The sequence below is a fragment of the Diabrotica undecimpunctata genome, chromosome 3 (genome assembly GCF_040954645.1).
Source record: "Diabrotica undecimpunctata isolate CICGRU chromosome 3, icDiaUnde3, whole genome shotgun sequence".
In the NCBI taxonomy this organism is placed as follows: domain Eukaryota; kingdom Metazoa; phylum Arthropoda; class Insecta; order Coleoptera; family Chrysomelidae; genus Diabrotica; species Diabrotica undecimpunctata.
This window is the reverse complement of record NC_092805.1, coordinates 4,347,636-4,359,976: the sequence shown is the minus strand read 5'-3', so window position 1 is coordinate 4,359,976 and position 12,341 is coordinate 4,347,636. Positions and strand designations below refer to the sequence as shown.

The following is a 12,341-nucleotide window of genomic DNA, read 5'->3' as shown; positions in this document are numbered from 1 at the left end:
ACAGTTCAAAAGATCCGTGTGTGTCAAAGGGCGATGGAGCGTGCTATGCTGGGCGTTTCACTACGAGACAAGATCCCAAATCGCCAGCTACGACAAAGAACAGGAGTGGCTGATGCAGTAGAGAGAGTAGCAACACTGAAATGGAACTGGGCAGGTCACGTGGCTCGAATGACAGATAATAGATGGACAAAGCGGATACTGGAATGGATACCAAGAGATGATGCCTACCAAAGCAGAGGTCGTCCACCAACACGTTGGACTGACGATCTAAAACGTTGTCATAGGAATTGGATGCAAGAGGCACAAGATCGAAATAGATGGAAAATTATGAGTGAGATCTATGTCCAGCAGTGGATAAGCGAAGATTGAATGATGATTTTAAGAGTAAAATCGACACCTGATATGAATAACATTGAAATTCTACTTACAATGTTTTTGTAATTACAAATTTTGAATCCCTTGGAGGAAAAAATGTTGTAACCAATGTTACAATATTGAAAAATTTTATTATTGATGAATATTTCTTATAAAAACATTGTAATATTGCATACAATGTTTTTCTCGAAAAATTCATTGAGTAAGTTTTTTCAACTTCATTGTAAGTTGTGAGACAAGAAAGCAAGGTAGCGGAATATTACTATAAATAACATTCAAATCAATTTACCAGGCTCTTCTAATCAGGAAGATGACAGACAAGAAGTAAAGTCTTTATTATTAACTGGTAAGCATGTCTTAAATGTTAAAAACTCGCGTGAACATACTAGTTTAGAATTTCAATCAAAAATAATAACACCTACATATATCATTTACGACCGAACTAACTTCTACTGGTAAAAAAAATACCAAATGTTCAAAGTGCATTACATACTCAAGATACATTGACAGCGGAAACTTCTACATGCACCAAAGTTATCAGTTCATCATTAAATACGTCTTTTAAGAAAAAACAAAACCCAAAGAAGAAAAATCAGGTAAGGGAGAGACAAAGGAATCCAAGTGTTTGAAAAGTAAAGAAACTGTGAAACCGTAGTCAAGAATATACTAGTAAAACTGAAAAATTAACAAAAATTAGAGAATTTGGACCTGGTTGTAATGATAAACGTAACAGAAAAGTTACAGTATGTTCTCAGACAAGAGAGAAAGGTTGAAAAGTGTCCAGAAGAAACTGGACATATGAATATAATTTGCAGTTAGCAGAATACCGACGAAATTTGTGAAAAAACATTTTTGGACACTTTTAACATAACAGATATGTGGTTAATTACACTATTCAAAAAAATTGATAGTCAGGAAGGTGGAGGCTTTATACCTGGAGATATGTCTGGTCACTATAAGAACAGAGCAAATGCTATAGATGAAGATATTAAAAATTCCATTCGTGAGCATAAAAACTCTATTCCAGCAAAAGAATCCACTACGCAAGAAAAGAACAACTAACATCTATTTTAGTTTAGTACTAAAAAATCTACCCAACGAAGGTGTACGTTTAACTACTTATATATTTAATTCAATATTAAAACTCCAATGGAAAGTTGCTCAAATTGTTCTTATGCCAAAACCTAATAAGGATCACACAGAAGTATCTTCATATCACCCAATTAGCTTGTTGCCTATTATATCCAATGTATTTGAACGGCTTTTTCTGAGAAGACTAGAGCTTATTTTATATGACAGTAATGTTTTACCGATTTATCAGTTTGGATTTAGAAAACAACATGGTACCATCGAGCAAATTCATAGGGTGGTAAAGACTATCAGAAATTCAATTGAATACAAAAATTACTGTACTGCTTCATTTCTAGATATCTCTCAAGCATTCGACAAAGTTTGGCATGTAGGGTTTATCTCCAAAGTTAAATCCATATATCCTCATCTCATACATTCACTTTTAAGATCCTACCTGACAGATCAATTCTTTCAAGTCAAAAGAGGTGGGGAAATCACTAAGCTGTTTCCAATTTGTTCCGGAGTTCCACAAGGAAGCACACTAGGACCCATCCCCTACTTAATATACACATCAGATCTCCCAACAACGACCAATACAACAATCGCTACATATGCCGATGACACAGTTATCATGGCTTCAAATTCTACAGCAACTGAAGCATCCCAGGTATTACAAAATCACCTACTTAAACTAGAGAGCTAGCTTAAACTGTGGCGAATCCAAGTCAACAGTTTAAAATCAACACAAATAACGTTTACTTTAAAAAGAAGAAGAAGTTTCTGGAAGAAACGCATTCAACTCAGCTTAATCTACAGGAAAATGTACTGGTACATGAGTCGAAAATCAAATCTTTGCCTGGAGAACAAACTTCTGATATATAAATGTATTTTAAAACCGGTATGGCAATATGCAGCACAAATCTGGGGTACAGCAAGTAATACCAACATACAAAAACTTCCACGATTCCAATCGAAAGTACTGCGCCAGATCTGCAATATCCCTTGGTATATTACGAACCACAGATTACACCACGATCTACAGTTACCAACAGTTAGCGAAGCAATATCTGCTGTAAACTCTGTATACACGACCAGACTATCCTGTCATCCAAATCCGCTGGCCACGGATCTGCTCAACGTTTCACACGTAAGAAGATTAAAACGACCAGACCCTTTGGACCTCTAGTAAATCTGGAGAAACAGAGCATAGTGTCATAGTGAGGTGAAATAACAAGTTTTTATTCTGGTGTTTTCTAAATCTTTTTTCGTTGTAATAGTCATATATGTGTCAGTGTTGTTTATCTGTATTAAACTTTGTTAAGTTGAAGTTTAAATTAATTGGTATATCATAGATTAAATTTATAACATTATATGTCTGACCTTGGAGATGAAAACATAGTACGCTACATTAAAGCAAACTTAATAAGATGGGCGGGCCACGTACTAAGATCGAGTGACGAAAGACTCCTGAACGCCACATTCTGGGAAAGGCCCGATGGCAGAAGGTCAGTTGTTTGTCCAAGAAAGAGATGGAACGACGTAGTAGCCAGTGATCTACGCGAAATGGGAATACAGCAATAGGCAATAGCTGCTCAGGACCGACAACAATGGAGCGAAATAGTAAACGCAGCCAAGACTCACATAGAGTTGTAGAGCCAAATTATGATGATGATGATGATGATGATATGTCTGACCTGGGTGCTCGTCACTGGGCGATTTTCTACTATGTTATTGTACATAAAATATACATATTGCTTATTGTTGTAATGAGACAGATTGCAATAAATATTGGATGTTAAAAATAAAGATGTATTTTAATATGAGTCTTTAACGCTTCTCAAATTTTATTCCTACTGTAGGACCATATGGACTCGGTGTTCGAAATGAGAGGAGAACGCGTTATAGAATTCTGCCTAGAACCTAATCTTGCGGTAATGAATACTTTCTTCAAATTGCCTAAACGACGCCTTTACACTTGGAAATCGCCAGCTGACAAGGTCGATAAAATCGTTAGAAACCAAATTTACTATATTTTAATAAACCACAGATACCAAAACGCAATACAATCGGTGAAAGCGTACCCAGGTGCAGAAGTGGCGTCGGACCACAATCCTCTTGTAGTAAAATTCCAACTTCACTTAAAAAAGATACAAAAAAGCTACAAAAGTGATAAACTGAATGTACAAAAATTAGAATTAGAAGACGTCAAAGAAAAACTGAAACAAGAAATTAATGCAAACCTAGAATCCATACCGGAATCAATTGATGATGTTGTAGAACAACAGTAGCAATTCTTAAAAAATACAATTATCGACCCAAATCGCAGAGAACTCATAACAACCAGATGCAAGAAAGGAGATTGGATGACAGAAGAAATCTTGGAAATGATGAAGGACAGAAGAAGGCAAAAGAATATCAACATAACTCAGTATCAACAGCTGCATAATCAAATAAGAAGGAAAATAAGAGAAGCTAGAGAGACTTATTTGGCTGGAAAATGCCAAGAAATAGAAGACTTACAAAACAAATATGGTAACTTCAATCTCCATAAGAAAGTTAAAGAATTAGCTGGGGTAGCAAAACAAAAAACCTCAAGCATACTATTGGACAAACAAGGAAACATTTTAGTGTAGACAGAACAAAAATTAGGAAGATGGAAAGAATATATAAAGGAATTATTCCATGACCAGAAACAGGAAAATATATATGAAGATAATCAGAGTAAAGAAGAGGGACCTGAAATAACAAAGTCAGAAGTTATGCATGCACTAAAGTCCATGAGAAATAATAAAGCTGCTGGTCCAGATGAAATACCAAGTGAATTGCTAAAACTGGTCAATGAAAAAAACATAGATCTTTTAGTCCAACTACTGAACACAATCTATTGCACAGGAATCATTCCACGTGAGTGGAATTTTACGAAAGTAAATGCCAAAGAATGTAGTGATTATGGAACGATCAGTCTAATGTCACATACCTTAAAAACCCTGCTAAAAATCATCCATAATAGAATACATGCTAAGCTGGAGATGGATATTAGTGATTCCCAATTTGGATTTCGGAATGGAGTGGGCATAAAAGAGGCACTATTTTATTTTAACGTGCTGACCCAAAGATATTTGGATGTTAATCGAGATCTTTATGTATGCTTTATAGACTACAACAAGACATTCGATAAGGTAAAACATGACCGACTTATAGAAATACTCAAAAACAAGAATCTGGATGTGAGGAATGTAACATTGATATCAAATTTATACTACAGCCAACGATTAAATGTGAAAATTGGAAGAGAAGTGTCAGAAGAAGTGGAGATAAGGACGGGGGTCAGGCAAGGTTGCATACTGTCGCCGTTATTGTTTAATGCTTATTCTGAAGAAATCATACAAGAAGCTTTGGTAAACGAGACAGACGGCATAAAAGTGAACGGAAGTTTAATTAACAACATTAGGTGTACCGACGATACAGTCATAATAGCCGACAACTTGGAAGACTTAGAAAGAAAAATGAACAAAATATTAAGATATAGTGGAGAATACGGACTTTCTCTTAACATCAAAAAAACCAAAATTCATGATAATTAGCAAGAACAACAATACAAACGAAATATTGACGGTAGGCGGCCAGCAGATTAAGAGAGTAAAAAGATATACTTACTTGGGAACGATAATCACAGAAAATAACGATTATAGTGCAGAAATAAGAGTCTGCAAGTTTTTATGCAGCAAAGATCTGACAGAGTAACAAGAAGAGATAGAATAAATAACATGGAGATTAAGAGGAGAATGGGAATGAACTCCGACATAATAGACTACATCAAACAGAAGAGGTTAACCTGGTACGGACATGTCAGAAGAGCAGATCAAAATCGGTGGATAAATAGAATAACAGAGTGGAGCCCGATAGGAAGAAGAAAGAGAGGCAGACCCCGAAGATCTTTCAGAGATGAACTGGACGAAGCAATGAGTAGAAGAAATTTACAGGAAGGGGACTGGCTAAACAGGAAAAATTGGAGAAAACGGTTGAGTGAAGGAATACAGTGAAAACTGTGGAAATCCTTGTATATATAGATCTGACATTGGCCCTCAGAATAAAGCTAATTAAATGTTATGTACACAGTGTACTCTACTATGGAGCTGAATTATGGACATTAAACCGGAATACAATAAATCGACTTAACTCGTTTGAAATGTGGACATTTAGAAGATTGTTAAGGATTCCATGGGTAGATAGAGTCACCAATACAGAAGTGTTAAGGAGGATAGGCAGAGAGAGGGAAATGGAAAATAAAATAAAAGAAAGGAAATTGCAATATCTCGGACATGTGATGAGAGGCGAAAGATACAACATCTTGAGACTCATAATTAAAGGAAAAGTAGAGGGTAGGAGAAGCGTAGGAGGAAGACGCGTTTTCTGGTTGAAGAACCTGAGAGAGTGGTTTGGTTGCAGCTCAAGGCAATTATTCAGAGCAGCTGCCTCGAAGGTCAGAATAGCCATGATGATTGCCAGCTTTCGTCGCAGAGATGGCACTTAAAGAAGAAGAAAATTTTATTCACTGTATAAAGCTAGCAACCAAAAGTCAGTATAGACACATATTCAATACTGATTTATTATCGGCTTTTTGCACCGAAAAAAATCAATGTCTCATTTGTAATCTACATAACGCTAAAGAAGAAAAAGACTAAATAGAAAAGGAATATGCTTTGGCACATTGCAAACATACGGATGTAAATCTAGGACCCTACGACAAGCATAAAGAAGAAAAATAGAAGCCATTGAAACGTTCTGTTAGAGAAGAATGTTACAAATTCCGTGGACCGACCATAGAACAAATATTTTTTAATGAGCTAAAAATCAGCAAACGGCTATCCAACAAAGTTCATCTCCAACAATTAAAATACTCTTGATGTGTTATAAGAGCAGACAAAAAAAATATGGAAAGGCTTATTACTAGACTTCGGCAAATATGCATATTGCATATTTTGCATATTGTGCATATTTTATGCAAATATTTCATATTTTGGCATATTTGTATAAAAGTTTGCATAAAGTGCATAAAAGTTCAGATTTTTATACTGTATTTGAAAATTTTTAAACTTACCAATTTATTTCAATTCTTGTATAAAATTTTGTAGTCATTTTAATCAAGAAATGATCTAAGTACGTAATCTCTACAGGTACAAAACATTTACAATTTCAAAGAAGATCAATTTAAGTAGCCCTCAACATTCTTAGAAAGTCTCGGTCACTGAGGCATTCAGTTATTGGATAATCGCTAAGGGTTCGCTCATTTGCATTTTATGATCTAATCCCCAAATCTATCTACAATTTATTGTATCTTAACAGCAGGTAAACGGCTAATAGTTTTGTTCCTAATTTAGGGATTTTCCAAAATCTCCCAGTTTATTGAATTAGGTACCTAAACATTTCTAATTTGATGCTTAGATTTGTAAATCATTTTTGTTTTGATATTCAAAGCGTAAACACTCGTTGTGCGTAACAAAAAGGAAGATTGTGATTTTATAATGCCTAAAACAACCAGTGCTTCAACTTGGATTAAACCTTATAAAGAGCTGTCTATGGATATGGGAAAAATCTACTGTTCAGTCTGTGGCAAAATGGTAAGTATCTAATATTTTCTATTAAATATCTAATATTTCATACATACAGGGTGTTTCCAAATGACACTTACAACGTTTGACTGTAGATACTTCTCGAAAAATTGAACAAAACGATATAGTTAATGAGGGGTCAAACTTATTTACTTTTCGAGATACAGGGTGTTAAAATTAAAAAAAATTAAATTCTTTTAGTTAATAACAACAATAACTTTAAAACCAATAAACGTATTTACTTGAAATTTAGTACTCGTAGGTTGTTTTTAAATGAAAAATAGCTTCCTTTAGTGAGAAAAAATTGTCCATGGTACAATACAATGGTGTGTATTTAGAAAAATTTTTCACCTTTATTTTTTTTTTATGAAGTCAGCTATTCTAAAACACAATTATTTTTATTGTAATTGAATTAACAAAAAAAAAACTTTTGTTGAATTTTAAAATAAGTTATATGATGTACTAATGGTTAGTAACAAAAACTAATTTGTGGATTAATACTGCATTTAAAACACTTAGCGAGTGTTTTTTTTCCAAACCAGTTATTTGATTAACCAAAAACACCTTGTATATTTTTATATTTTAAAGGTTGGGTTAAAATAAAGGTTTTTATTTTTATTTATAGATAGCATGTGAGAAGAAATTTCAGATAGACCAACATGTAAGAACTGCTTCACACATTGCAAAAAAAGGAAAAATAGGAGGAAAACATCAAACTTCAATGGCTAAATGTTTCCAATCTACTTCAAAAAAAATTAGATGAGCAAGAAACTTTTAATGAAGACTTGTGTCGCGCATTAGTGTCTGCAAACATACCGCTTTCAAAATTAGCAAATGTAAATTTTAGTTCGTTTCTAAAAAAATATTGCAAACTTAATGTTCCAAGTGATCGGTCTCTAAGAAGAAATAATGTGAACGGGCTATACTCGTCGGTGTTAATTAATATTAAGGAAGAAATTGCAGATAATTATTTTTACATATCTGTAGACGAAACCACTGATTCCTTAGGAAAGTATATTGCTCATTTATTGATTGGTGTTCATAAAGAAGATACCTTACCAAAATCTCATCTTATTTCATGCCAGCAACTTGAGAAAACAGATGCTTTAACAATTTTGCGTTTTATACAAGAAACATTAGCAACTTTTTTTCTTCCGACAACTATTCCTTCTAATAAATTACTGCTTATTTTATCGGATGCTGCTCCTTATATGGTGAAAGCAGGACAAAATTTAAAAATATTTTTCCCAGATTTAATACATGTTACTTGTGTAGCGCATGGATTAAACAGAGTTGCAGAGGAAATACGAAAAAAGTTTCCTCTTGTAAATACCATGATATCCAGTGTCAAAAAAGTATTTCTTAAATCTCCTATAGCAATAGGAGAAAGAAATGCTACCTAACATTCCTCTTCCACCACAACCTATTTTAACGCGATGTGGAACATGGTTAGAAGCAGCTAATTTTTATGCAGATCATTTTGTTAAAATAAAGAACATAATTGATACGTTAACAGATGAAAGTTCCCAATCTCTTTTGGATTCTAAACAAACTTTTCAGAGTAACTTGCTTCAACAAGAACTTTCATTTATAAAATCAAATTTTAGTTTTGTTCAAAAAACAATTACTCAGTTAGAATCACCAAAACTGTCATTGTTCGAAAGTACAGCATTAATAAAAGAATTTGCGTCATGTTGTCGGAACGTTAGAGGTAATATTGGAAAAGATATTTTAAAAAAATTTGAAGCTACTATGGAAAAAAATAAAGGTTACCATATTCTTTCTGAAGTAGTCAGTGTTCTAGCTGGAAATATTTCGGAAACAATTAATTTAGAACCAAATGTTTTGGTTAGTTTGAAAAATGCTCCCGTTACATCAGTTGATGTTGAACGAAGTTTTTCCATATATAAATATATGTACTCAGACAGAAGCCACAAGTTTTTGTTAGAAAATTTTGAACACCACTTGGTCATTTATTGTTACCATAATTCTAAATAAGTTTATTCATACTTAAAAATGATGTAGTTACTTAAAATAAATGTAAATCTTAATGAATAGTAGGAAATATTTAGTTATGTACACTTTTTTTTTTTAAATAAAATTGTTACTATTTTACGATTTTTTTTATTTATTTGTATGCATATTTTGTAAAATATTTGCATATTTTCGGGTAAACACGTGCATATTTATGCGCATATTTTCTACATTTTTATTTGCATATTTGCTGAAGTCTACTTATTACCAAAGGAAAGGTAAAAGGCCACGAGGAAAATCTCCAACAAAATGGATCGATCAAATTACAGGCATATTTAAAAGACCTACGCATGAGTTAAAAGAAATGACCAGAGACGGACAATACACAACATCACGCAGGATTGAAGAGAGAGAGAGAGAGAGAGAGAGAGAGAGAGAGAGAGAGAGAGAGAGAGAGAGAGAGAGAGAGAGAGAGAGAGAGAGAGATTGCAAACAAATGTCAAAAATCGTAATAGGGAGGTTTCTAAGAAAATAACAACAGTTGTAACTACCTGCTTTGATTTGCAAAAATATTAACTACACTCCAATCAGAGGTATCATTGTTTTATTATAAAAGGAAGTTTAAATTGCATAATTTTACTATCTTTGATATTGGATCTGCGGAAGGTTATTGTTATGCAAATATTATAAACTCTTTAATTTGTAAGAATGCTCATTTTGTAATAAATAAATCTAACAGATATTATTTTATTTACTTCTTGTTAGTATGTGTGATGTAAATTCTTAGATATTTGTTTGAGTAAAAAAAATCACGTTAAGGTAAAATCAATAAAAAAACTAATAATAATCTCTTTATTTTGATATATACTCATTAGTTACCATTTATATGCAACTGATCAAAGAAAGATAGGTACTTTGTTGAAATATCATTGTATAAACCACTTACCTAAACCATCTCTACCTAAAATTCTTGAAAAACTTGGTATTTATTGTAACTCGATCTAAATCAGGACCTGTAATTTTAACAACAATGCGGTACGTGAAAGTGAAAAGCTGAGGAAAAGTTATAAAATATGGATTAAGAAAACTACAAAAATATTAAAACTGACGAAGTAAAAAATAAAATGTTGTGGAAATTTTTTTAAATCGCTCTCCTCTAAGCTAAGCAAAAGTGAGCTACAACGTTTTTTAATCAATTTTCGAAATATGGGATAGCAGTTTAAATATTGTTCTGAAGCTTTTTTCTGGCATTTTGGAATTAACCACAACTTTAGTACAAAATAGGTTTATTTTGATATTTTTATACGGTTTTTCCAATTTTTTATGGAGTTCAAGCCTGGACAGTTACAGACGCAACTGAAAAAATACTTGCCAGCTTTGAGATGGGGCGTTATCGAAGAATGTGAAAAATATCATGGACACAACACGTAACTAACACAGAAACATTAAGAAAGATTAAAAAAAGAAAAAGAATTACTCAATACTATGGAAGATAAATGAACTACTTTGGTCACTTACTAAGAAATAAAAAATATGAGTTAATGCGATTGGTTATACAAGGAAAAGTGGAAAGAAAAAGAGTACTGGGGAAACAATGCACGCATTGTTTGAAAAATTTAAAGCAGTGAAGTGGAAAAACGACAAAATAACTTTTCAGAACTGCTGCGAGTAAACATTGGATGATAAATAAAAAAAAACATATAAACAGATTAAAATTAGAATAAAAATAAGTACTTACATACTTTTTCTCTACCACTCAGAAGCACGTTCGTATAAGTACCTCCCGGGGGCGGATTTTTTTCTTCAAAATAAGCTATCATCGTAACATCATGTCCCGCTGCAACTAGTCCTTTGGCCAAGGCATTGCCTAACATGTAATGACTTTTGGCCGGCATGGAAAATACTAGCAAAACTTTGTATCCATTTGTCACCTGGCCGAGGATGAATAGAACTATTAAAATTAAAATTAAATGCCGACTTTCCCTCATATTGTTCATATACACATAATCGAAATGGCCTTGCGGTGTGATACACTATCGATGTTCTCGTACCTGCAAATTCGTAAATATTGTAGCTATAATATGTATATTAAGTATCAGAATACTCATTAAAAACTTTTTATACAAATATCGTTATCAGTGTAGCAATATCAGTTTTTATAATTCACACATAGGTCTCTATAACAGAACGACATCGATTATATTTTATACCTGCGAAAATTGTAGTATAAAATACCTAAGTGTAAACATAAACTGCACTTTTGTTTACTTAAGTTGTAGATAAACTGGTAGTTTGACCTCGTGGATCATTATTATCTCGCTTGCTGCAATAATATAAATGTTGTAAAACAGGAGTAGACAACCTTTCGTGCCACTGTGCCATTATCTGTTTATGAAAAGTTATTTGTACCACCAAAAGTTGTTTAACAAAAACTTCAACATGATTTTTATAGTTTGCAAAAGAAAATACGCGGCTTCATAAGAGGTCAAAGAACGTAGGTAAAGGAACTAATAGAACCAAAATACATAGAAAAGGATACATGGATTGACTACCTAAAAAAGCTATTATACGCATTGGAAGAACAAACTCCGCTAAAACCGGAAACACCAGAAATTACCACAAACTAAGAACCTAATATAAATGTACAGGAAGTTCGGAAAATACTTGAAAACCTGAAGAACAGAAAAGCAGCAGGTAAAGACGGGATACCAAAGGAATTACTGAAATATTGTGGAGCAGCAATGATGGAAAAATTAACAACATTAATTAATAAAATTATAAAACACAATAAAATATCGGAAGAATGGAGAACGAGCGAAATAATTCTACTATTCAAAAAAGAGGATAAAAAACAGCCAGAAAACTACAGAGGTTAAATATTACGCTAAAACTTACAACTAAAATTTTACAGGTGTTAATAAATCAGAGGATAAGTTTAGCAGATGAACAACAGGGTTTTCGTAGTGAAAGATCGTGTACAGATGCAATAGTCGTTATGAAGCAAATTACTGAGAAATCATTAGAGTATCCTAGACCAGCATTTCTGTGTCTGATTGACCTAAAAAAGCGTTTGACAGAATAAGACTTAAAGATCTAATCCATCTTCTGTATAATAGATAAGTTCCCCTAAATATTATAAAAACTATCGAAAACATCTACCAAAACAACAAAATGGAAGTCAGAATAGATGGACAACTTAAAGAACCTATAGAACGAGGCAACGGAATAAGACAAGGGGATTCATTGAGCTCCATGCTCTTCAATTTGATTATGGATGAAATTATCAAAAGCGTTAACAAAGGAAGAGGA

The 12,341-nt window shown here is 33.1% G+C and overlaps 1 protein-coding gene across 1 annotated transcript in view; it reads right to left on the bottom strand.

Moving 5' to 3' along the window:
• The window catches only part of LOC140435434 (uncharacterized), a 54,887-nt gene that overhangs the window by 18,139 nt on the left and 24,407 nt on the right, over positions 1 to 12,341 (bottom strand). Inside the window, exon 5 of the mRNA XM_072524168.1 lies at positions 10,771 to 11,065. Within this exon, the coding sequence (XP_072380269.1) occupies positions 10,771 to 11,065 (295 nt within the window). The remainder of the gene's footprint in view (positions 1 to 10,770; positions 11,066 to 12,341) is intronic.